At 34.9% G+C, this 27,163-nt stretch overlaps 1 protein-coding gene and 1 long non-coding RNA gene across 4 annotated transcripts in view; one reads left to right on the plus strand and one right to left on the minus strand.

Annotated features, from left to right (window-relative positions):
• The window catches only part of tbx1 (T-box transcription factor 1), a 77,196-nt gene that overhangs the window by 17,513 nt on the left and 32,520 nt on the right, over positions 1-27,163 (minus strand). Inside the window, exon 2 of one of the 3 annotated variants that reach the window (XM_039771522.1) lies at positions 1,316-1,441. In XM_039771522.1, coding sequence (XP_039627456.1) covers positions 1,316-1,349 — 34 coding nt within the window. In that variant the 5' untranslated portion in view covers positions 1,350-1,441. Of the gene's footprint in view, positions 1-1,315; positions 1,874-27,163 lie in introns of those variants that run through there. The other 2 variants (XM_039771521.1, XM_039771520.1) reach the window with 2 other exon arrangements.
• On the plus strand, positions 1,510-27,126 carry LOC120540610. The gene is made up of 2 exons (XR_005635829.1): positions 1,510-1,590; positions 26,751-27,126. It is a non-coding gene; the product is annotated as an uncharacterized LOC120540610 (long non-coding RNA).

Genomic DNA, 27,163 nt, shown 5'->3' on the forward strand with positions numbered 1-27,163 from the left:
TTAAATGATATCTTTTCTGTAAAAGCTGCTCTGCTTGTCCCTAGTACGAGCTCTCGTAGTGAAAAAGTAGCCTTTCTTGCGTCGCTGTAGTGTGTTTGCATTTGTGGAGCGTCCCCCCAGCGGTACGCAGGCTGTGCTGCGTTATAGTGTTCTGCACTGCGCAACCAACCACACACTCTTATCTTTCACAGAGTGCCTCCCCTTCACGATAAAACCGGTTCTTATTTCTATTTAGATAAGGAGCTGCAGGTAATATGGCTTTCCTCGCCCTGGGACTAATGTGATTGACAGACAAGTGCTCCTTTATAATCGGTTTCCGAGATCCGTTTACTTTGGAAAAGGGGAAGCGTCAACAACAGTGAGAATGCAGCCTGGCATTTGAGGTAAACAGCTAAACAACAAAAAAAAACACTTATGTACACACATGTGCACGCGCACAAGAGCGAGCGCGTACACGCACACACGTTGACATGCGCAGGCGCGAGTGCTTAGTGGGATTTCGCGTAGTGTCAAGTAGGATATCGATTATAGTTCTTTAGTAGAACTGTCAAGTCATTGCTTTCAGATTTTTTAATAACCGTGTACTGTGGCACATGCTAGTAACTAGCTTTGCGTCACCTTTTCCTGACCAATGTTAACCGTTCAGTGTATAAATCATGCATTTTAATTATGGAGCAGTCTTGTTTAGGATAATTCCACATAATTACAAATATTTCAGTATTTTCATTTTATTATGGGTCAGAACAACATTTAGAACTGTACTTCAGGAAATTACGGCATGTGCAAAATCTTTCTCTTAGGTTTACAGGTCCAGAGTATTTATTTGACAGACACTACCTTTAGAAATACTAATCTCAGTGCATGTAACGGTAGCAAGTGCACGTGCATAACAATATTCTGTGCACCGTTGCAAAATGTATGGCAATTAAAAAAGCTTTATAAAAACTAGCAGATTCATTGACAACGAACCCACTACGGCACCCATATCTTAACCACCTTGAGTAACACTTTTCTCTACAGTAAGACTCAATTACTCAGACTGACTACCATAAAAAGAGCACGGGCAGTACCAAAAAGCACAGACATCTTGAACCCATTTATACAAGCACGTAAGTTTACGTGCATTTAAGAAAAACGTCAATCATTCATTATTTTATATGGTGCCATTACCAGTATGTATCCACTTTAGGGAGCTTAATGTTAAAAAGACTACAGTAAGAATCAAACTCATCATCTTATGAGTACATTAAAATTAGTAAAACTTAGTACAAAAAAAAATCAAAATGTAGATTATAAAGAAAACCATGAAGCATACCTTCCATTTCCCTGGTGACACTACTGTAATGCATTTTAGGATCCCCGAGAGCGCGCTCGTGTTGGCAATGCTTGTTCAGGCCGGTGCTTTGCTCGTCCAATGTTACGTTTCCTGCTTGTTCTGCCGCTGAAATCAGAGAGGCGACACTGAAAGCGTTTGCCTTAGGAGACAGAGGACTGTTGTCGCCCATAGAGAAGAAAACCAGCCCTCTGAAAGCCTTCCCTTATACTAAGGTGCCATGAAGGCTTTGGACTCCGATAAACAGCAACAAGCAGGTATGTAAGAAGCACAGAAGCAATCACACTATAAAATGTTTAGAACTCTTTCTGCTCGGAAAGGGTAGTCTTTTTAGATTCTGACGATACTCCAATAATTTCGAAACTACACACAATTCCCAGTGACAAGATACAAAAAGGCTTGATCTATTAGCACATTATGATGCAGCTGTGAGAACAAAGCGGCATTCCCAAAGAAAATATTGACTTTTTACAGCTTCTTCCTGTATTTTAATAATGTTTTTCCACAGGAAAGTTGTTCCTTTAAATGCGAACTCCCCCATCCAGTGGCTGGGTGATGTCATAGAAGTTTGCAAGTCTGCCTTAAGGAATGAAGCTACTGCGGAGAAAATGTCAAAAGTGGAGAGGTCCACGCCTCCTGCGCAATGTTACAAAAAAAGAGCGTGCAAGCTTTCCCGGGATGTTTTATTTGAATAGGACTTGTCAGTCAAAGATCCACATTAAAAAAATCCATCGCGGATGTCCGGCTTATAAAGAGCAATTTTATTAATATTCAGTAATTAAGAACTTAAATTTAGGAATTATTTGTATACTGGTAAGTATTAGTCAATGTATTTATACAACGTGAATGGCAAACAGAAAAAATATTTAAACGGGTTTTTCCCTAGAAGGTTAACCTAAATATTTAATAAAATATTTATTTTGTTTTTATTAAAGCAAGAAACTGACTTCATTTACTATGTATCACCAAGTTTTAAAGTGTTTTCTTTTTAAAGAATATTTTTGAGATATAGTAATCTTGGCCCACATTCAGAAGACAATAATTTGATGTAACGTATTTTCTAAAGTTCCCAAAATGTAACAACATAAACGGTAAAAATGAAAAGAAAAAAAAAGGATCACAGCTGCCTTCTAATGTAAAATTATATTTGTTACATTAGTAACCCACTAATGTTAACTGTTCTTCGTATATTTATTGTATTCATACTACATGGGCGTCTATCCATCTATTATCAGAATATACATAATAGTGGAAAAGAACGAGTAATAAAATTGCCAACAAAACGTCTTAATAATAAAGCACTTGTTAAAATTTCACAAAATGTATTTTTAGAGAAAAGGTTTTAATGTAGAATAAAGTAGTTGCTCTTCCCTCCTGTATGCTCCTCGTAAAATGAAATGTTCTTCCTATGAACTATTGCTATAGATAACAAGAAAATGGTTGTACAGTACTTGGCTAGTTTGCTTCCATATTTTTGAAAAAGGCAGTAATGTTTTGGATCAGTTTTTGAACTTGTCATTAAATGAAAATTATTCTGAATGCCGAGCTTGTCCGAAACAAATCAGATACATTAATCTACACAACGCATATTCTTCCCTATTTGCAGATGCTTGTATACGTTAATGGGTATAAAGCAATGTATTTATCAATCGATGTATAAAGTTATTAACATTTCGACAAAAGGATTTGGACAATTGAATGGTTGTGTTAAATAGTCACCATATTAATTCTCGGAAGGAGTTCGACGTTCCAAATATTACTTTTGTATATCAGGCCTCTTTTCTTTTTGATTTGTGTTTGACTATACTGTACTTCTTCCATTGCTAATCCTATTTTTATATGGGTCTGCCTTTTTTTGTACTAGATTTCTCCAAAAGAAGTTTAGTATTAAAAAACAAACCTCATATAAAAATGAAAATAGCTATGGAAGAAATAGTCAAACACAAATCAAAAAGAAAAGAGTATGAATTTATTTGGCTCCAAATAATTTAAGCGATGTACCATTATTTACAGTACATATTGTAAAGACCTCCATAAGTAAATTGTCTTTATTCACATTAAAAATTTTAATAAATCAGATGGTCTGTATTATGATATTCTTCATTTACAGCACTAAAGATGCAGTCTTCCTTGGTCCTTGAAGACTTTTTAACGCTCCCCGGTAACAGTAGGAGTTCTCCACTAAAATAAGTGTTACTAATATTTTGACCCTTATCTAAATTTTCTTTGTTTAAACATGGCCCACTTATCAAGATTCATAATTAATTAATTAACAGTAACAAACGTTTTCGGTGGTAGATCGTCTGGAATGTCATCTGGTTATAATCTAATTTGCACTTTGGCTAGAACAACACAAACGGCCGGCTGCTAACCACACAGTCCTTGGCCGCTGGTGTAACTACCTACTGCTTATTTTTTTTACAAAGTTTACTTGTTTAGAAAAAGAATCGGATTGTTATGACCATTTGTTTAGTTTGATGCGGTTTGCCTCGCTCTTCTTATAGATATTTATGGTTACCTAAACAAATGGATGGCTATCTACCCATCTCAAGCTTTAAGAGGCCTCTAGCAGTCTTCGCCTTTATGATCTGTCCCTTATATACCAAACCTATGCGGATAACGAGGTCATATTTTGTGAGAAATATTAATCAGTCATTAAAACCAGTCATAGCTAATAATAAAAGTATTGTTACCTGACCTATAATATGCTTTCTTAAAGAGATAACGATTGTAATGTCCTTATTACATAATATATTAAATTCAAATTACAGAACGTATTCGTGTACCATTAGCAATGAAAATACAAACGACTATATTTTTGAAAATATTTAAACATTTTAATCGAAATGCAAAAAGAAAAGAAATCTGTTGACGCTGAATTTTACACTTTTTTCTCTTATTTAAGACTTGACATAAGCTCTTGAAACCGTTTCCTTGAAATAACACTAATCCAGTATCTAGTATCTTACCCCTCGGTTTAAAAAAAGCGCACCTTTCTGTGCGTTTTACTCTATTGGATGCTACACTTAAACACAAAGACACTTTTCTTCAGCGCTATCAGAGAGCCTTTGTTAATTGGATCATCTATTTGTTGACCGTAACTAATTATCTGTTTGCTGCGTATAAACCAAGGAAACATTAAATACAATCCTACTTCCGCATCTCTGATGATGATAGTTTAATTTTCGAGAGCTAGCCAGCAGAAGAGTAAACTTGAGGGGCACCTGGACTAGATGACGAAAGATCTTTTTCCGCCAAAAAAGTTTTTTTTTTTTATTATTATTACAAAAAATAAAAAGTTAGAAAATAAACTTCAAACATTCTCTATGTCAACACAAAAGTTTACACGAATACAGTGTAAAGCATTTTTAATATTTTACATTTAAATTTACTAGTATTAGTATTGGCTTGAATGGGTAACCCATTTTACTTCAAAGTAATACCGAAAGTGCGTGTTAATAACATAAATCTGGGAGATTGTAAACGGACATAAATACTAGAATGTAACTGGAGAATATTAGAAGACGACCGAAAACCCACAAGGTTCAACATATTCCAATTGCACTTGGAGAAAGTGTCTCTCTGAGAAAAGTACATTTTCTTTGAGGAGGAAAAAACGCGTTTACTGAAAGAATATGCATCTTGAAATACTTGGAAGTCGTCGTACAACGTTATTACGTTATTATTCCTCAGTGTGCTAATCATTTACTAGGCCTTGTACTGAAAATAAAAACACCTCACACAGGTAACTTTGAAAACAAACCCGGAAGTGAAGTGTAAAGGGGCACACGTGTGAGAGAAAGGAGGCGTGTGTGTGTGTTTTACTCTATTGAAAGACAGAGGGTGTGTGTGTGTGTGTGTGTGTCTGTCTGATTTGGGGAGAAAAGGGGCCTGAGAAGGGACTGGAACACTTTCAATATAAAGATGTAAGCAGAATCTTGCAATAATAATTGGCTTAGATGTGTATGCGACTATCATGGAAATTTATAAATAAATAGCAGGAACATATGCGTTTTTGGTCTTTATTACTAACAAATAATGCATTTTACAAAGTGGTCTAACGATTAGCATTTAGAGGGACGCTCTTGCAAACGTTTTCGCAATAGTTGCATGCATTTCAGTTACTCTCCCCACAATTATTAGACAATTTCAAGATATTAAAAAAAAAATAAACATATACAAGAAGTCTAACGATTATGATACATTTAAGGATTGTAATCAGGCATTTGAATCGAACACATTTAAAGTAATGATGCACTGAATGTGAATACATTCGTTTTCGTTTTATCCTCTTTAAGATGCAATTAAACCCGTTTTGTACTGATCACAAAAGGTGTTAAGCTTTTGCACTTTACTTTTATATTTTTTTAACTTAAATAGTACAAGAAAAAGACAAATAGGGCGTTAGCCTTTATGTATTTACATTTCAGCCAACCAAATCTTCATATAATCACAGTTTAAGTATTATTAAAAACTTACAGTTTAACTTAATTGTTTGACCTTCCTGTGTTTAATTATTCAGTTTTGTATACTTTACATTGCTATTAAGCCTTTACATTATTTTCTTTATTGTACGCTTCTAAAGTTTTGGAGCCACGGAAACAAGAAAATGGAAGCTTCCTAAAAATGCTATTATGTTACAAGGCTACTAAGCTTAATTACCATAAATCCGTAAAAGTCTTTAGATTTTTTTTTTTTTTTTTATAAACATGCGCATATTTGATTTTTCTTAAAATACACTTGGTTTGCGTGCTTTGCAAGTGTTCAAGCTTTCAACACCGAACCCAAACGGCACTGCAAGTAGAAACGTTTGTCTAACAAATACTCATGCACAAAATATAATCCTTGTTCATCCTCATTTTGTGACTAACTGAACAGTTATTTACATTACTTGCCTGTGCATATATATTTCCTGCATACCACTGTGAGTAAAAAACAATTTCACATACATTTATCTTTGCTTTGCCTGTTACAATTCAAAAAGTGAATTGCGCGTTACGTGTCAATTTCCTTACCACCTTCATATCCTTGCAGTTAAATATTTGACACAATATCTGTGATAAACTTACAAATGTGTAACTGTTCAAGAACAATTTATGTTTCACAGAAAATTACTTTGCATCACGTATGTGTTTCTTTTTGTAGCTTAGAGTATGTAAGTATGTATGTCTGTCTGTATGTATTTGTTTATTTCGAATTCCAAACTCCATAGTGAAGAAATCGTTATGGAGCATTTTACAACGTACATGCAAGGTCTGCCTTAATACTGTATGTGATATGGGACATATATATAAGTACGTCTTAATATGCAATAGGACACCCGATGGGAATACAACAGTTAACGTTCATTCGATGGTAAGGGGTGTGTTGGGACAAGACTTTTTATTTTACTTTTGAACTCATATGTGTCAGCCGAGGTTACAAAGGCCACACGCTCTGTGGTTGCGGGTATTGTTTGTCTGCATTTTATATTTATTGTTCTCTTGCTTTCCTGATAACTACCTTTCAACATGTTTCTCCTATCTATCACACTATACACACGGATCTTTCTGAAAAGATACTATTTGAACCTCCAATTGTACATAGACAGATAACAGACAGTTAAAATAAATTAAACGGGTTTTGCTGTTAACGAAGAAAAAAAGGGTGAGATTCAGTGGTTTCGAAAACAAACCATTATGTATAATGTGAATAAACTTGTTTTGGGGAAAAAAATCTTTTGAAAAAGTGTTTTTTTTTTTTTTTAGAAAATCACTATTGAATACATTTTGTGAGGGTATTACCGTCGTGTTTTATAAACAGAAAATTGAATAATGTATAGGATGTACATATCCCATGTCATATCTCTTAAATTAAATAAAAAGATTTATCTAGGGGAGAGTTCTACTTTTTACATTAATATAAATAATTACCTTAAATAACATGTACATTTTTATTATTCAATATTTAAATATGCCCGACTTTTTAGGTACGGGACTCAAGAAACCTATTGATACACACCAAGGACACGGAAACATCATACAGTTTGTGAACAAGAAATAGAACCTATAGGCGACTCATACTGTGAGGCAGCAGCACTAACCCGTGCGGCATAAATGAGCATTGTGATAACCTCCACAAACAAGACGGACAAGACGTTTGCCGACAGTTACACGATTACATTCCCCTGATAAATACAATTTACATCTGCACATGCATTTGTGAGTAGCTCGATGTCTGAATTAACACTTTCGGATGTGAGAGTAACTGGCCCCGACATCGGTAATAGCAAACACGATCTCCGATTAGAATTGGCCCCATATATTATAAAATGCGATATTTTAGGTCTCTGAATTAACGGTTTCGCAATCATTTAAATGCTCTATTTGAATGTGAAGTTGTTTGATAAAGATCAATATAAAGCCCCTTCGCCATGCACACACACACAGTTACCTTTTTTTTTTTTTTAAAAAAAATATACAAGGAACACTGTCGTATATTAAAAATGTTTGGGTCCATTCGAGATGTATTAATTTTATGAATAACAGCGGTTACATTTTATACCTTTGCTTTTATTAATAATGTGGCATACGGATATGTGACTTAACTGCAGACAGTCGATAACTACTACCGCTGTATAAACTCAACAAAACTTGCCAGGAAAACATTATCTCTCAGATGAACGGGGTTGGGGAAAAAAAACCCTTAATCAACCCCTGTACAACTGTAGATTCCGTCGGTCTACAAAAAAACAACCACCATGTGACTAGCCAACAGACTGGCCTGAAAGGTGTGAACCGGTGGAGCTGCATATACAGCTATGCGTCTAAATTATGTACGTGTATTGTAATGCTGCTGAACATTAAACTACATAAGGATATATATGCTGGGAACCATAAAAAAGAAAGACAAAGAGATCATTAAGTGACACCCCTTTGTCTTTATGCTGACAGCACCACTTCCTGTGCAACAGGTGTGGAGGACGCACGCGATTTCCAATGTTAGACTAAAAAAAAAAATAAAAAAATTCCAACATCCTTTTATGGTTCTAGGGATTTTTTAATGGATCAGACCAATTTAGGTCAACTCAGTTTCCACGTCATACTATGATTTATGAAACCGTGTGTTTCCTGCGTGTTCACAGATTTGTCCTTGATAAAGTCAGTCCGGCTTGTCATCCGTAATTGATTTCCCCAGTTTGAAAAATAAAAAACATTGAAGTTGGATGCCTAAACATACCCGCCTGCCTGTGGTAGTGATCTTCTCCAATTTACCTATATGCATTTGTCGACAAAAAAAGTATAGGGAGTGGTGCTGCTGGTATTATTTAGCATTCCCCAGGGTATATATTCTCAAATGCTAATTTTATTTGAGCATTCAATAAGAAGCGCCCTTTTTTGGCTTAAAGTTATACTCTTAAAGTATAGGAATCTGAATATTGAAAATGAAGATGCTCGAAGTACAAAACTTCACTAACCACCTATTCGTGTATAAACAGTCAATGTTAATTTAGCACTGTCGCTGAGAGGAAGACCCATTATTGAAATAATAAGCATTACCACAAATTCGTTTTGACATTAAGGTTCATTCAGAGAACAACCAAATTGAGAAACCAAACTGGACCGAATTCAGGAAATAAAAAAAGACGTAAAAAATCTTTAGTGATCCAATGACGCATGGGTCGCAACTTATAATTCTCATAATAAAACGTTGTAAAATAAGATATTAACATAAATTAATATAATTGGAATCAATTTTATCATATAATATTAAGGTGGCCGTGTTTTGGTTTGCAATTCATGGTACATGATGAAACAAATCCAAAAAGGAGGAGAAATAGACAAAACAAAACATACAAGTACCAATAAAGACTACTGAACTTACGACAAAGACATTATAAGACGTCTTTTATTAATTCTCCCTATTCGAGTATAGATAATTTCTGCGGAAAATGAAAATATGCATCTTTGATTTAGTCCAAAGCGATTGTCACACACAAGTGTACAGTGCAATTATTTACATTTAGAAAAAGGTGACGCCAAACTAAGTATGACCTTACTGCACTGGGTCACAGGCGGGACTGAGCCTGCGGCCTTGAAGTTTAAGGCAACTTTGTATGATGGTTTAGACATTCAAGAAAGAATCACATTGTGCTCTGTACACATGACAGTGCCACTTCTGCTACTACATTCGGAGCTTTGTTATATTTAACGTTGATTGTTATGCTAATTAATCCCGTTTTTATTCAATTTACAAGCATTTGTATTACTAAAACTGGATTTATTGAGCATAATTTAACATATAAACCTGTCAACCTAATCTTGTGCGTTATGGTTTGAAATACAAAAACATTTGAAAATGATTACTCGTGTCGTTGTAGCATTGTTTTCTTTTTAAACCTTAGTAAATTAACGGTTGCCCCCTTTCTAAAGTCAGACGTAACTTGCATTTACAGCGTTTGTAATTCTATCGATTCTGAGTAAATGACCGAATGATACGCAAAGGAATTAATAATGAATTAGCAGGTTCACCACACATTTACTTTTTTTTATCAATGTGAACTCCCGCAATAGGACTGCATAAACGATTTAAAAATATTGTATACTCGATTCTCTTTATGTTTTTAAAAACTTTTCAAAAGCTGAATCTATAGGTACACCTTGCATTATTGCGTTTTTTTTTTTTTAATTTGCACCAAACCCAAAATACCGCCGATGTTTCGGGGATTGTTTTATTAAACTGTTTTTATTTTAGTCAGATGCTCTAGAAAAAAGTGTAAAAGAGTGTTTTTTAGATGTATTATCTTAGTCAAACTGTTGCTATACTTCACACGTAAGTACCAGTATCAACTAATAATCCGCTGCCCGACTTGTATGTACCCTATAAATCACAAGTAAACAAGGAACAGCACAGAGGTTATCACTTGTTCTGAGGAGTGTCTTTCCCTGTAGTCAAAAATGTAATACAATGAATTCAATTATCTGATACATTAACGTAAATATTTTAGGCGTTTTATATGAACCAAAACCCCTTGCTTTGTTATTGTATTCATTTATGTCGTAAACATGAACGTTGACTAAGTTGAGGTAAACGGTGAATAAGATTCCTCAAGTATTTAATTAATTCAGAAAACATTTTTAGTTCCAGTGATATTTTCCTAAACTTGTTACTGGTGTATACTTGAAGATTTATTCAAAACGTAATGTTTAAAACATGTCAGTGTTAGGGAAAAATCGAAATAATATACTCCTGTAATGTCACCTTTTGGAACTCAAGTTATATTTTAAGCATATGATAGGTTATAGGTTTCCTTTATTTGTGCTGTTGATTTTATTCTTTCACAATACTAAGTGTTGTCCCAAAAAAAAGTATTTTTAACACTCTTCAAAAACAAAGGGCAAAGTATTTATTCTGTGTCACAAGAATTCAGCTTTTAGCGCATCCTGTCAGTTAAAAAAATGCACTAAAATACTTTATTTCAGTTCCCTTTGGAAATTAAAGAGGATGAACGAGACCGCTACAATAAGGCCGTTAACTAATGAGTCAACAGTCAAGAAAAATAGTGACCGGATTTTCAAAAGTAAATCTTTCCTCACCCGTTATCGCCCACACCTCTGTTCCGAAGTTGAACTGAGGGTTTATTTAAAAACAAAAGCTGAGTGGAACATTTAGAAAGGGGTATCATTCTGAATAGTCGGAGGACCGCCTGTGACAATTCTATCCATCTTTCAGCATCTTAGACTAAAATAGGTACTCGGTGGGCTTTCAGGAAACTGTTTATTCCACAACACCCCCTCCTTGCCTAATATCTTATTTCAACACAGTATATTGTACGTTACATGCATGCGAGTTACTATTTGAATTGTAAAGTTTCATTTAAACTTATGTTTACACCTGGAAGTAATTATTTTATAATTTAATATTGGATTTATTGCACTTAAATTGAACAAAGCTGGTTAGAAAAGATGCTCACTTTAAAGACAGATTTCTCTAGCGGGCCAGATAACATATTACGTAAGTTTTTCTTTTTGTTGAACCGCAAGATAGTAGCACTGGTTTATTTTAAGTAACTAGTAACAGTGATTTAACTAGACGGTCCCCTAATAATGACAAATCACTCTAAAAGGTGCCCAAGTGCGTCTTCAGAGCGATGCCATAGGGGAATCATTTTTAGTTCCCAAAAGAACTAACCAATAAAGGACCTTTACTTGGACCCGTATCAGGTTTCATAAATGGCCATGAATACATGATAACAAATTTGTAAAATACCAATGGGCTCCTTATTTAAAAAAAAAAAAAAAGACTTGTTGCGATAACGCAGGTTTTATTGATCTGTCAGTATTTTTCTAAATAGCCAACTATTAAAGTTTTCTGTCGTGTCCACATATTAGGAACCTTTCTAAAGCCCATATAAACAATTTCATGTATAAAGATCCTTTCCCAGAATTAAATGCTTTACTGTCAAGTAATGCTTCTATGAGTAACCACACTGCCCGGTAAAGCGCCATTAAAGAACCATTGATTTTAAGAGTGTAAAATTGATTACTTTCGGGGTTTTATAGGTTTTACGAGTTAAAACTGAAATTAAAGTATATTCCAATTTCTCCTAAACCTAAAATATGTAGTCCAGAGTTTATTTACATGTATTTGAAATCAGCTGAAAATAAATGAGTTTTCTCAAATTATGGGAAAGCCATATATATATATATATATATATATATATATATATATATATATATATATATATATATATATATATATATATATATATATATATATAAATAAATAAACAAATAAATTAAAAAAACACTGTACAGTTACATCACTTTAAATGTCACTCCCATTGTTAGTTTGCAACACTAATTTGTTTTCGGAGTACTTTATTTGTATGCATTTCGGGCTTCAGAAGTACGCCAGCATTTGAAGGAAGCGCTGAAATACTTTTTAATGATCATAAAAACAATTTGAGTTGCAAATACTGTATCTAAAACTTTAATTTGCGTTTGCCGGTAGCTGGTATTAAAGTCGAAATCATTCTCATTTCACAATTTAATTTGCGAGTTTTTTTTTTGTTTGTTTTGTTTTTTAGATGATCCCTGTATTTATTTTGTATTGGCAAACATATACTACAAATCATGGTCTTGCTTTGTGAATGATAGCAAATCCACGCAATTGTTCATTCTAATTCCGTCTGCCTGATTTTTACCTGCATTAATGCGCTAGTTTAGAACTACAGAATTACAGATTCAGCTCAGAACTAATAGGTGAAAAGTACTTGATGTACCTTATATGTGGAGTTTGAAAGCAATTCTTGTTATTACTTTAGTTGATCCAATCAGTGTAAAGAAGTCTTGATAATTGTTCATAATAGTAATGTGCCCTCGATATACTGTAGATGTGGAGAAAACCCAGAGCTATTTTTTTTTTTTTTAATACAATGAACTATAATTATTCACCTGTTAAGTGATGCCAGTATTAAAAGTGATTTCCGTACGATAGGAGATATTTAACTTCGGTTAGATATTCAGGTCAGTTCTAAAATGTTAATTATTTCTTTTCTGGGAGACCTTTTTAAGAATAAAAATATGTAAGTGGTCTGGAAAAGCTACACATTAATGTAATTGTGTACATTTGCAGAAGGGGAGGAAATATAACATATTCATTGGTTGATGTAGTAAAATTGTGAAGAATATGTTTCACAGTCAATTAGAACAATAAATAAAACATACCACCTATATATATATATATGTATAACCATATTAAAATTTGTCAATTTCCTGCCTGTCAGACACTGATACTTCTGTCTGGTCTGTTATCTTTATTGCACGTCTCTGAGATATCCAATAAAAACGATCTCTAGTTATCCCTTCCAGGCAGTCCTTGTGAATTTTCTCTGCTAAATATATACGTATTCCCCAGTGACAACACATTCCCTTTTACAGTCATGGTGATGAGCCCGAGGCAGGACAGAAACATGCATCAATCAGCGTTGCAAACCTATGCTAGGTCTTTTTCTTATTCTTATTTTGGTCTTGGAAGTTGGTATAAGTGTATGCAGATATACTGCCAATAACTGCAGCACGCAGTAGTGAAACTGCATATTTAGAAAGGACATTTTAAATAACTTCTATTATGAAATAATTCTAACACACCTATATAAAATGGCTGCACGCAAATGGATAATTTTAACATTAAAATTCCCTTTGGACAAATGACGATTAGTCATAAGCTACGGGAAAGACAGTAAAAGTTTTTGATGAAAGCCGTTTTGAATAGCACTGTTATTTTATGCTAATCCCCCAAATTCGCTTAAATCATTTATGATTTTTGTTTATGATAGTATATTTTCCACTGATGATTTTCCCTTGTTTTCAAACGTCGATGACAGACGAGTGCATTATAAGAAATTTAATCATTTAACCACCATTTAAAAGCCATATGAATATACTGATGCTAGGCAGATTAATAAGAACGAGCAAATACTATGCAACAAACTTATAGTAGTGTACAAAATGTATACTGCAGCTTCAGTCCGTTCATTTTGATATATTTTTAGATGAATTCAAAGTTACTGGCTTACAGTATACTTGTTCATTACTCATTTGGTCATGTCTTTCTTGTTACAGTTTAAAAGGTGTAATAGCACGCTGTGGTTCTGCGTTATTATACACCAAGAATAAAACTGCTAATTTTATTCTAAAAATAGAGCATAAAATTGATCAGAATCTAAAATTAAAGATTACAGTATATGAAATATGTGCACAATATGACGAAATTGTATTATTTATTTTTAAAGAAAATTATAATAAAATAGTTACACGTATTCTTTCTAAGTACTCGTTACATAAAAAATAAAATTTAGCAAATGTAAAGAATTATACACTCAACTCTGGTTATTCTAAAGTGAAAATTGTCTTTTTTAAGGTTTGTGCATGTCTTTCTTGCCTTCTACACAAAATCGTAGCACTAGAGTTCTGCTCCTCACTGATTGCTAACTTTAAAAATTAGGCGAGTTCAGTAAATTAATGAACTGGTATAGACCAACTACAGTTACAGCTCAAAACATACATTGGGTATGCATTTAACAGTATGTTTTTAAAATTATTTTACATACGCGGTTACACGTATGTAAGGTTATGAAATTCTGCTTCCACGATAATAAAATATTTTGCAAAATTGTAAATGTTATGTGATATATCAAAATACTACACTGACTAATAGTAATTTTCATAGTATTTTTTCTGAACTATATTATCAATTTAGAAATAGATAATGGGGCTTAAAACCAAATATTTGTATTTAAAGATACAAAGACGGGTTATCTTTCCTTTGTAGTTCATTGCAGGGTGGTCGATCTGTTTTTGACAAAAATGGTAAAATCCTATACCTTGCCTCACAAAAATCTGAATACCTATTATCAACTGTCTACAGCCACAGCAGTCGACATTTGAGTTGTCTGTGTAAGACTGAGTAAACACCTTCCTACAAATAATCCGTTTCCAAATTACTTCTAAAACTCAGCGCTTTATCAGCTAGCACCTTGTAGTGTGTGGTCCTAAAAAAGTAATCGTCTGTCATTTACGATTTAAGATAAACAAAAAAAAATTTCAACAGCATAATTATATCTGACGATGTAGATACACATTTGACGCTGTAATATGCATTGGGGCTTAGACGGTGCTCTAACTGGTTTACTGATTTTTCTATAAACGAATTGACTGTCAAACTGTTTTGAACATGATCAAAAGTGTCTCAGAATTCATTTGGTAATGCGGTTTTGTTATACACATAAAATGTTTCTTAAGCTATAGATTTAAAAAAAAAAAAAAGTATCACATATTACATTCGAAATCACTTAGCACACAATAAATCAAAAAGCGTAGGAGGACCATAAAACAATAATTAGCATTTCCTATCGCGTGACTTAAACCGTGCTGGTAGACCTGCTACCTATTCCACTCCTTAAACCCTGGGCTACATAAATATTTGTCTAAATTCGGGAGTAATGAGTCTAAAGGTAACCTGAGCGGTTCCAGGACAGGCGTTACCAAAAGAACAGCAGGGAAACCAAAAGGGAATTTGTTCCTAAGACAATCGAGTAGTATTTACTTTTTATTTACATTCTTGTTTCTTGGAATACATTGCTCATTGTTTCTTAACAATTTAACAGGATAGTTAAAATGCTAAATATAATTTCAGTTAGCAAAGAAGAGTAAATGAAATCTGTACATTTTTACCGTAATATTTAATGTTTGCCTCTTTCTAGTTAATAAATCTACCAACAACATTAGTATTATTTGCTTTTCCAAGAATACAAATTTTTGTTTAATACTTAAGAAAATGCCGTGAATAATGTAGAATACGTATTCACTGTCAGTGCCTCTGGCAGCGCTTGGCGCCGTGAGCCATCCATCACATTGCACACTAACGTACACATCCACTCATTAAAATTACAGCCAGCCATTAAACTAACACGCAAGCATTTGGGATACCTGTGCATAAGTTAAAACCCCGTTTACAGCTCTGAGAAAACAGCGCTAACAGCTCTATCTGGTTCCGTAATTGCACTTTAATTGTGCGATTCCTTATAGAACCTTTGTTTGACAAAGAAACGTTTAATTCTGGGAAGGGTTCTTTGCATTTATAATTTATTATTTGGGCTTTTAAAGTGTTCCTAACCTGTGGCCACAAATAAATCTTCAATGTACAGTCGGTCACCTAGCATAATAGGACATAAGAAAACCTGGACTTAGTCTGCGTTATTGTATGTAGAAAGAGTCCTTTTACAGATTTACATTTAAAAAAATCTTTCTGGAATCTTCATATGGATTTTTTGGGGTAAACAAAAATGGTTCCTTTATGACATAGCTTTGAAGAACCAATCTAGAACGTTTATTATTACACGTGTGCTACATGGTACACATTGTTGACTGTCAATCAGTCCAAACTGTATTCTGATCCTGTTCATGGTCGCTGGGCATCGAAACCTGCATTGCCTGAATCCAGTACAAGGTAGCAATCGATGGATGTGTTCGTAGGGATCACTTGTGTTATATAGGATATATCTGGAGCTGCTGTATCTATACTAAATTAAAAAAGTAGTCTTTCTAATTTAATCTGAGGTGTGTCATGGGTGACTGACATAAGTGCTTTTGAATAGAGTGCATTGTAGGATTTGTGCACATTTTAAAGGTTGGTAAGGTCACCAATAAACTCTGCAACAAATTGTACTTTGTTTTTGATAACAACAACAACATTTATTTATATAGCACCTTTTCATACAAACAGTAGCTCAAAGTGCTTTACATAGTAAAGAATAGAAAAATAAAAGACACAATAAGAAAACAAAATAAAATAATACATGATACATCAACAGTTATTTTTTTTATCATCTGAAGAAATATCTGATCGTCACTCTGAGTTTGAAAAACTTCCTGAAAAGCAACCATCAAGGCAGCACTCCACCAATCTGTGTCAGATTAGTCAGATGACACAAGAAAGCCCATATGGACTTTGCAAAAAGGCCATTAAAGCACTCTAAAAATATGAGAAACAACATTCTCTGGACTGATGAAACCAAGATTGAAATAAATGGTCTTGATTCTAAGTTTAACACCTGGTGGAAACCAGGCACTGTTCATCATTTGTGAAATACCATTCCAACAGTGAAACATGGTGGTGGTAGCATTATGTTGTGTGTCATTTTTAAGAGCAGGGACCGAGAGACTTAGGGTTGAGCGAGAGCTGAATTGAGCAAAGGTATAGAAAGTCCATTAATGAGAGCCTACACCAGAGTGCACCTGAACCTCAATGGGCTCAAGATTCACTTTTTAACAGTACAATGAATCTAAGTAGGAAGGCAAATAAAATAAAGGAGTGGGTTAAAATCAACTGTTTGAATGTTCTTAAGTGGTCTAGCCAGTATCCAGACTTGAAAACAACAAAACACTGAGACACCTGAAAATAGTTATCAACTGATGGTCTCCAGCCAATCTAACAGAGCTTGAGGATCTGCACAGAAGAATAGCACACAGAAAACCTCCAAATCCAGGTATGCAAAGCTTGTTATGCCAAACCCAAGAAGACTCCTGCCTGTGCTGCCAAAGGTGCTTCAACCTGCAAGTCCTGAATAAAAGGTCTGAATACTTACATCAGTGTGATATTTCAGTTTTTTATGTTTAAAAAATTTGCAACTTTTTTTTTTAATCCTGTAAATTGTCATTTTGGGTGTAGGGAGTGTTGCTTAATGATGAAAAAAAAAATGAATTTATACAATGTAACAATATGCAAAAAGTGAAGGATTCTGAATGCTTACTGAAAACTTGATAGACACAGCAGGCAGACAAACAGATGAGTATTTATTTCCAATGGTAAATTAAGACTTTACAGATATTCAAGAAAAATATAATATAATAACCATTAACAACATCCTACTCCCCAAAACACAAACAAAAACTTGGCTAATGATAACAGAGCAATAAATATGTATCTTTAACACTTAAATAGAGCAGGTCCACCTTGTGCGCATAAGTAGAACGTGACACATACTTATTGGAAATTTGTCATTTTTCCTTTCAAAGTCGCATGGTTTAAGTCACCACATATTAGAACTGCATAAATTCATCATTAGAGTGTTGGGAACAGAGTGCATAATTTCTGCTGTTGAATCCCCATTTGCAGAGACAGAAATATTAACATTAATTTGAATGATTGTCTCCCTTGGCAGATAAAGAGAACACATTTCTACAGACAATAATTAGATATCTGGATTACAAATGTTACTTTAACCACAATACACTTCAGTTCTGTACAACATTCCTCCTTCACAGAGACAACCAATCTCCATCTTGCCAGCTTTAAAACAGAGTCAGGATTATAAATTTAGAACAGTTCTCTATAATGGAAATGCCACACCCAAGCATTATTGACAAAACTGAACCGATTTTGGCCTTCAAAATTACGAACTATCAATGAAAAATGGATATTTTAACCACTTAAAATGATAAAAGTGGGTACATCAATAAGTAACAAAAACAAGTGGGAGGGTTACAGGTGTTGTCAATACAGGATGTACATTAAATTTCACAATCTAATGTATAACCAAAACACAAATAGGTTGTGCTACACTCACAAACTCGATTCTTCACATAATAAAGGTAACTATGAAAATATAAATTGTGCAGAATTTCAGCTAAGTTTAGATTATACTGTTTAAAATAGAATAAGAACGTTCGGATAGACAACCGATTATAAATACTGTATTAACGCTGTATTCCCGCATACACAAAATGAGCACAGGCAGTTGATTTCCCCCCCAATTATTTTTTTTATTGATTAGTATAGCTGAGCAGCCCTTGGCAAAAAAAGAAAATGTATATAGGAAGAAGTTAACCTATTCAAGACTGTGATACACCCTTTTCATTGGTTTCTTTCTATGAATAAATTTTCAGGATTATAAGCGATATAACCAATCTAATTGATACCAATCTTATTAATCAAAACCTGATTTAATATCGCTCAGTCGATTTTGCTTCTAGTACTGTAATTATTTACACGAATCTTAAAAGACAGTAAATGATTAAAATCTTGGGAAAACGTATCCGGACATTTTGCAATATTAACATCTTAATTAAAATACAGTATTCATAAGGTTTTTAATTTGCGTTTATTTATAAAACATACCTTTTATCCATAGCACTCAAAATCTAAATAGCGAAATTCGAAAGAATCAGAACGTATCTAAAATAATTAAAATGGTTAACCAAGTTGTCGAGCAGATGATTTCAAATTATTTTCGGTTTTAAACATACATCTCCGTGAAACGTGTTACCTGCAAACACCTCAAAATAGCAAACAAACGTTTTTGTCTTTTGTTTTGCATTTCATCATTAGCCTAAAAAGTCCTTTAACATATACAATATTATGTAAATTATGTAAATTATATACAATACAATGTAAAATTGTACAGTCACGCTATTAGCATTAAGTATTTCACAGATGTGATGTTTATATTTTGAGGATAACGATTCGAGTTTAAGATATGATCTTACCCCATTAGCGATTAAACATAACGTGAATAAGGCGGCTCTACGCCAATTTCAATTTTGTAATTCAACACAGCATGCAGCTGTTGTGCAGAAATATACACTTCGGTCTTTGGGAGAATAATCCATAAATGAACAATTTCCATACGGCGTTTCCAATTAGTGTAACTGACGGAGCTAAACCCCAAACAAAAATGATAACAGGAACTGACATATTTTCATCAGCAATACAACAAAATAGTGTTTACTATACGTAACAAAAGGTGGAAGGGTATTCAAGTATTGCCCTTCATTTACTGCTTCCCTATCATCACGTGAAAGGACAGCTACCAATACTGATTTCCTTACACATTTCGTTATCTTGTATTAAGGATCTTATTAGGAGAATTTTTAGTTGATCTTCATTAATTATCGATATTTAAATATATACATCATCATGGGAAATGTGTCTTACTAGTCTGAAACTGTGCGAAATAATTTTATTTTTCTGATGTTGCAGATAAAGATGTAATTACGTAGCAATTCTTGAGGGTTTCAGTTCTACAATCTTAGTTACAGTGATGCTTAGAAATCCTTGACATAAAAAATTTTGGCTCGCAGTCTCCAACGTTCAGCTGATCCGCTTATTTTTCAACGCTCACATTACACAACTGTCCTCTAGTTATTGTATGTCCAGGTTTTAGTTTACAGCGGTAATTATTTTTCCATTTCCAGGCAAAGCTTAGGATTAAAGTATCTTTGGCAAAGTCAAATGCGAAATGCTCTTAATGACTAGTTGAATTTCGGAAATCGTAATAATTACTGCTACTTGAATGGCAGCACAACCTGACCTTTTGAGCGGAACTGATGCCTTTCGCTACAAAAATATCCTGTTTTACTTAGTTGGTTTACATTAAGTGCTGTCTAAATAAAACAAGAGACGATTTACCAGAGGAAGACAAACAATCACCATTTAGTATTCCTTCAATTAGTAAAAATCCTAATGAGCACACAAAACTGGCGCCCAATTGATTTAGGGAAAATACAGATGGACACTAGAATACCACCCTCCCTGAAACAATGTATCGTCACTCCAACTAAATTAGAGCAGCATAATATTAATACACAACCTCGAGGCAAAGCATTTTACGTGCATGATTTACTAACATTACACTAGGTAGAAACATTTTGTATTTTGATTGATCTACAGATAAATTTTCAAAGGCCACGTGAATATAAATAGATCTGAAAAACGATGTTTTAATGGCTGTCAATGGCAAAGAATTAACTTCAAATGCACTTTGCTGTGGAAGTCAACTCCTGCTTCCGGCAAGACTGTAACTCAAACAGCCTGTTTAGTAAAGATTCACAGTATACGTCAAGCAGGTGTCATGTCACAGGAGTCACTTAAGAGGAGATTATTTCGCATCACCTGAATAAATGTTTAAAATTTTGAATAAATAAATCTTTTCATTAAATCTTTAGAAAAAGTTTATTTAGGCGTTATGTCAACGACCTTTAAGCCGGTTTCTTAATGGTCAACTGATCCTCCTCCTTCTAAGTGTGCGCTTTGGCAGCATGTACGTTGGTTAAATGAATTCAGCTTGGCCTGCTGTGAGCGAGAGAACCGTAGTAAGATAAAGATTAAAATTCTTGGTTGTCCAAATGTGATGTGTGCTTATCACATATGCACTGAGATCATTTCTTTATGATGTGTACTGCATCGCTGTATTCTACACTGTTTGTAAATACACGCGCGGGCTTCAGATTTATGTAATCATTATTGTCATCCGTAAGGCGTATATAAAGGATAATGCTTTGGTTGAGAAAGAAATATTCAAGGTTGGATTAAAACTAGCTGAAACGTATTAGACGTGGCTGGTTTATTCATTACAAACACAGTTTGCAAGCTTGGAGATGTTACTTGTGCATTTGATCAACGAGGAAAAGCAGCAAAGGAAGAAAAACTTTTTTACATGAATGGCGAGTGTTGCAAACCTGGATTTTGAAAGAAAGTGATAAACAAATATAGAATCATAAAAAAATTAGCAAAAAAGTATGAAGTGCATGAAGGTCTTATTTGGAAGACAGAGAAATAGCTGAAAGATAGGAACAAAGAATTTATCTAACTTTACATATTATTTATATATATATATATATATATATATATATATATATATATATATATATATATATACACACATACACACACATACACACACACACACACACACACACACATATACATACATATACATACACACACACACATATATTTACACACAAATACTTTGTATATATATACTGCTCAAAAGAATTAAAGGAACACTTTTTAATCAGAGTATAGCATAAGGTCAATGAAACTTATGGGATATTAATCTGGTCAGTTAAGTAGCAGAGGGGGTTGTTAATCAGTTTCAGCTACTGTGGTGTTAATGAAATTAACAACAGATGCACTAGAGGGGCAACAATGAGATGACCCCCAAAACAGGAATGGTTTAACAGGAAGAGGCCACTGACATTTTTCCCTCCTCATCTTTTCTGACTGTTTCTTTACTAGTTTTGCATTTGGCTACAGTCAGTGTCACTACTGGTAGCATGAGGCGATACCTGGACCCTACAGAGGTTGCACAGGTAGTTCAACTTCTCCAGGATGGCACAGCAATACGTGTCATTGCCAGAAGGTTTGCTGTGTCTCCCTGCACAGTCTCAAGGGCATGGAGGAGATTCTAGGAGACAAGCAGTTACTCTAGGAGAGCTGGAGAGGGCCATAGAAGGTCCATAACCCATCAGCAGGACCAGTATCTGCTCCTTTGGGCAAGGAGGAACAGAATGAGCACTGCCAGAGCCCTACAAAATGAGCTCCAGCAGGCCACTGGTGTGAATGTCTCTGACCAAACAACCAGAAAGACTTCATGAGGGTGCCCTGTGCTTTTTACAGATGAGAGCAGGTTCACCCTGAGCACGTGACAGAAGTGAAAGGGTCTGGAGAAGCCATGGAGAACATTATGCTCCCTGTAACATCATTCAGCATGAGCAGTTTGGTGGTGGGTTAATGATTGTCTGGGGAGGCATATCCATGGAGGGTCACACAGACCGCTACAGGCTTGACGAAGGCACCTTGGCTGCCATTAGGTATCAGGATGAAATCCTTGGACCCATTGTCTGGTACAGTGGCTCCTGGTACACGACAATTCCTGGCCTCATGTGGTGAGAGTATGCAGGCAGTTCCTGGAGGATGAAGGAATTGATACCATTGACTGGCCACCACACTTTCCTGACCTAAATCCAATAGAACACCTCTGGGACATTATGTTTTGGTCCATCCAATGCCACCAGGTTGCACCTCAGACTGTCCAGGAGCTCAGTGATGCCCTTTTCCAGATCTGGGAGGAGATCCCCCACAACACCATCTGTCATCTCATTAGAAGCATGCACCGATGTTGTCAGACATGTATACAAGAACACAGGGCCATACAAAGTGCTGCGTATAATTTTGAGTTGCTGCAATTAAATTTTGGCAAAATGGACTAGCCTGCCACATAATTTTTTCACTCCGATTCTTGGGGCGTCTTTGAATTCAGGGCTCTGTAGGTTGATCATTTTCATTTCCATCAAACGATGTGGCATCCTTTCGTTCCTAACACATTACCCAGTCTATATCAGTATAGATATCCAGGAGGATTTCTTTTCCCATTGAGATCTGATGTGTTTTCAAAGTGTTCCTTTAATTTTTTTGATCTCTCTCTCTCTCTCTCTCTCTCTCTCTCTCTCTCTCTCTCTCTCTCTCTCTCTCTCTCTCTCTCTCTCTCTCTCTCTCTCTCTCTCTCTCTCTCTCTCTCTCTCTCTCTCTCTCTCTCTCTCTCTCTCTCTCTCTCTCTCTATATATATATATATATACACACATACATACATACATACATATACACACACACACATACACATACACACATGAATGAAAGAGAAGGTCTGTGATACGGTTTGCAGCTGGAGACCCACAAAGGAAGAAAATGAATCACGTATCATAAAGTTTTTATTCCTGCCATATATATTTATATGTGTATGTACATACATACATACATACATTATATATATGGAATTGGAATTATCTGGTTTACTGCATGAATTGGTCATAAAAAGTGATCTGATCTTCATCTAAGTCACAGGTACTGATATACACAATGAGCTTAAGCAAAAAAAAAAAAAATTCCACTTTTTCATGTCTTTATTTTACAAACGCATTCAACGTTCACAGTGGTAGTGGAAAAAGTAAGTTAACCTTGGGATTTAATAACTGGTTGACCCTGCTTTGGCAGCAATGACCTCAACCAGGCGCTTCCTGTAACTGCAGATCAGACTTGCACATCATGTGGGGGGAATTTTAGTCCATTCTTCCCTGCAGAACTGCCTTAACTCTTCCATATTCTTTGGCTGTCTTCTGTGTATGGCTCTCTTCAGGTCAATCCACAGCATCTCAATAGGACTGAGATCTGGGCTCTGACTGGGCCACTCCAAAGGGCGCAGTTTGTTTTTCTGAAGCCATTGTGCTGTGGATTTGCTGTGATATTTGGAGTCATTGTCTTGTTGCATCACCCAGCCTCTTCTGAGCTTCTCATCTTGGCAGGGCGTCCACTTTTACGCAGATTAGCCACAATACCAAATTGTCTCCATTTATAGACAAATTGCCTAACAGTAGACTGATGAATATCTAAAATCTTTTAGATGACTTTGTAACCCCTTCCAGCCTCTTGTGGATTAACAATTCTCAAATCGTAGCTCTTCAGACAGCTCTTTTGTGCAAGGCATGATTCCCATCTGAATATGCTTGTCAAAAGCTCAAACTTTATAGAGTGTTTTTTTATCAATCAAAGTAATTCTAGGCCACACCTCTGAACTCATTTCATTAAATGGACTCCAGGTGTGCTAAATTCTGACTGCAACAAGCTTTTTAAAAAGTCAATAGCTTAGGGTTCACTTACTTTTTCCAGAAGCAGATCATAGCATGTGACATTGTTTACTGTCAAATAATGCAAAGAGTACACTTCACGCAGCTGATAAAATGTAAAGTAGTCAGTGTACAGCAACCTGTGACGCTCTAGTGAACTCCATGCCAAAGAGAGTTAAGGCAGTGCTGGAAAACACTTAGGGGTGTACTCACTTTTGTTGCCAGCAGTTTAGACATTAATGGCTGTGTGTTGAGTTATTTTGAGGGGACAGCAAATTTAAATTGTTATACAAACTGTACATACATACACACACACACAAGATATATTGTGTATATTTGTATTAGGTTAAAATTTTAATTCTATTTTGTCACTTTCATATTCATTTTTTTCCTGAGTAATCTGTTACTGACAATTAGCAAAGAACAACATAGGGTCAAAGAAGTCTGAATGCTGATAGGCTTCAGTTATGTCATTATTAGAGCCTTGCTCATTAGGAAATACAAGCTTGAATCATTAAAAAAAACACTTGGGAAAAGCAGGACAAGTGTTGTAATAATGATGACAATTTAAAAACCAGGATAAAAAAAACACTACATTTACCATATGTAATCCCAAAATAATTTTGGAAACCCAGTGTTGAAAATTCTGGTATTCAGTCATTCATCACCTTGAATCATTTGCCCAAGTGTATACTCCACTCCACGAATGTCATTATTAGGAAAACATTAAAGGAGAAAACTGTAGAGAAAAAGGTGAAATAAAAGGAAAATGGAAAAAAAAAAAAAAACACAGAACATGGCAATGTTTCCATTAGACAAGCACACTTCCTCCACCTTAACCCTAAACTCTGCTGTTCCACAGAACTCTGTGCTGAGTCTCCTACTTTACTTCCTATTCACTTACATTTTTTTTTTTTTGCAATTTTTTTTTTGTTTTTATTCTTTAAAGGTAAGGCCATGTGACCTTACCTTGTTTTGTTGTTACTTATTCTTTAATATTATTGCATATTCTTAATTTATCCTTTCCTGTAACTTTCTCTTTATTATTTTGCAAAAGACTTTTAGCTACATTGCTGTATATGTACTATATAAATAAATGTTGTTATGACTGTGTCCCTATACATGGATAAAACACAATCATTAAGTTTGCTGATGACACCATGACTTTAGGCCTCATCAGTAACAATGATAAGTCAGCCTACATAGAAGAGGTCCAGCACCTAATGACAAAGTTCACCAACAATAACCTGACCTTGTATATTGTAAGTCAAGAAGCTCATTGTGGAATATGTGAAGTCCAAAGCCTGTTGTCATACCACCATCTTCATCAATGGGACAGAGATGGAGTTGTTGTTTTTCTAGTTTTAAGTTTCTAGAAGTTTACATTTACAAGGATGTTTCATGGTCTCTTAGTACCATTAAAAAGGCACAGAAGTGGCTTTACTTTCTGGGAAGGCTTAAGAAAATACAACTGTCTCGCCAGATTTTAGTGAACTTCTACTATTGCACCATCAACAGCATTCTAACCAATTGTATGGTATGGTAACTGCATGCTCTCAGATCAAACGTCTTTGCAGCGGATGGTGGAAACTACATAGCACATCATTGGTGCATCACTACCTAGTACTGAGGATCTTCAGTGTTAACAGTGCATGCAAAGGACACTTCACATCATCTGGGACCCCTTTCATCCCATTCATGGTTTGCTTATCCTTTTACCTTTTAGGAGGTGGTACAGGATTTTATGTGCCAGCATCAGCAGGCTAAGAAAAAGCTTCTACCCTGTAGCTGTTACCCTGCTAAACTCACTATTCAAGAGTTAGGCCAGCATCACCACCTTTCCCACCTCAGGTCTATCATGTTTGTACTTTAATATTGAACTATTACTATCTAGGGACCATCAGGCTTCTGTTGTAACTGTGACTTTACAACTGTCTGCTTGTTACTGTTTCTATAGTTTAAATTGTTTTATATTTGACTGTACTATGACTGCTATTCATATTATACACTGTCCATATTGTACCTACACTCTCAGTAATCAGTAATATATCCTATATTTATCTATTAAGCTTCTGTTTGCTGTTCTGCAAAACTACATTGTTGTTGTTTAATATTAAAAACATTTTCTAATCCCAAAGAACAAATTTTATATGCAAAGAACCCTTCACAGAATGAAATGGTCCTTTGTCAAGCAAAAATTCTATGAAGAACCACTCAAGTCAGTAAAGATTCATTTATGAACCATTATTTCTAAGAGTGTGGCACATTCTCTTTCTCTATAATAAAGTGGGTTTTGCTAAATCACTGTAAAGGATATTACTTAATGCAGAGTGGGTAACTCAAAGCAAGCAAGTTAGAAAATGCATGCATGGCATACAATTCAGGTGTGTTTGAGGGCAGTGCAGGCACTGTGGCCCTCAAGGAACAAAGTTTAGTAGGTAGGTTCTAAAACCTTCTCTAACCATTTCAGGTTTGTTGGGGCCAGAAGCTATCCACTGGATTGTGCAAAAAGCTGAAAACAGGCATGGGAAAGACTCTGGTACATCAAAGTTACTCACACACGACAATTGCCAATAAACATAACCAAATAAAAAGGGCAATTAATTCATTATTTGATTGAAGATGTCTACCTGGAGTAATTTACATCAAATGGTTTTTTCAAAGGTATTCAGTTATGTCAAATGTTAGAGAATAAAATAAGTTAAAGGGAAACTTACTATTATGGAGATCAGGTGAATATAGCACTCTGAAAATCTAGTCACCTTATAATTTACTGTCTAAGTCCCAAACCAGGACACATGTGTAGCATGTATGCCCATAAATAAAGTCTATTGTTATTTGTTTAATGCTTGTGTTAATTCATTATCATCATCATCAGAGGAA

This window comes from Polypterus senegalus, chromosome 12 (genome assembly GCF_016835505.1).
Source record: "Polypterus senegalus isolate Bchr_013 chromosome 12, ASM1683550v1, whole genome shotgun sequence".
Classification (NCBI taxonomy): Eukaryota; Metazoa; Chordata; class Cladistia; order Polypteriformes; family Polypteridae; genus Polypterus; species Polypterus senegalus.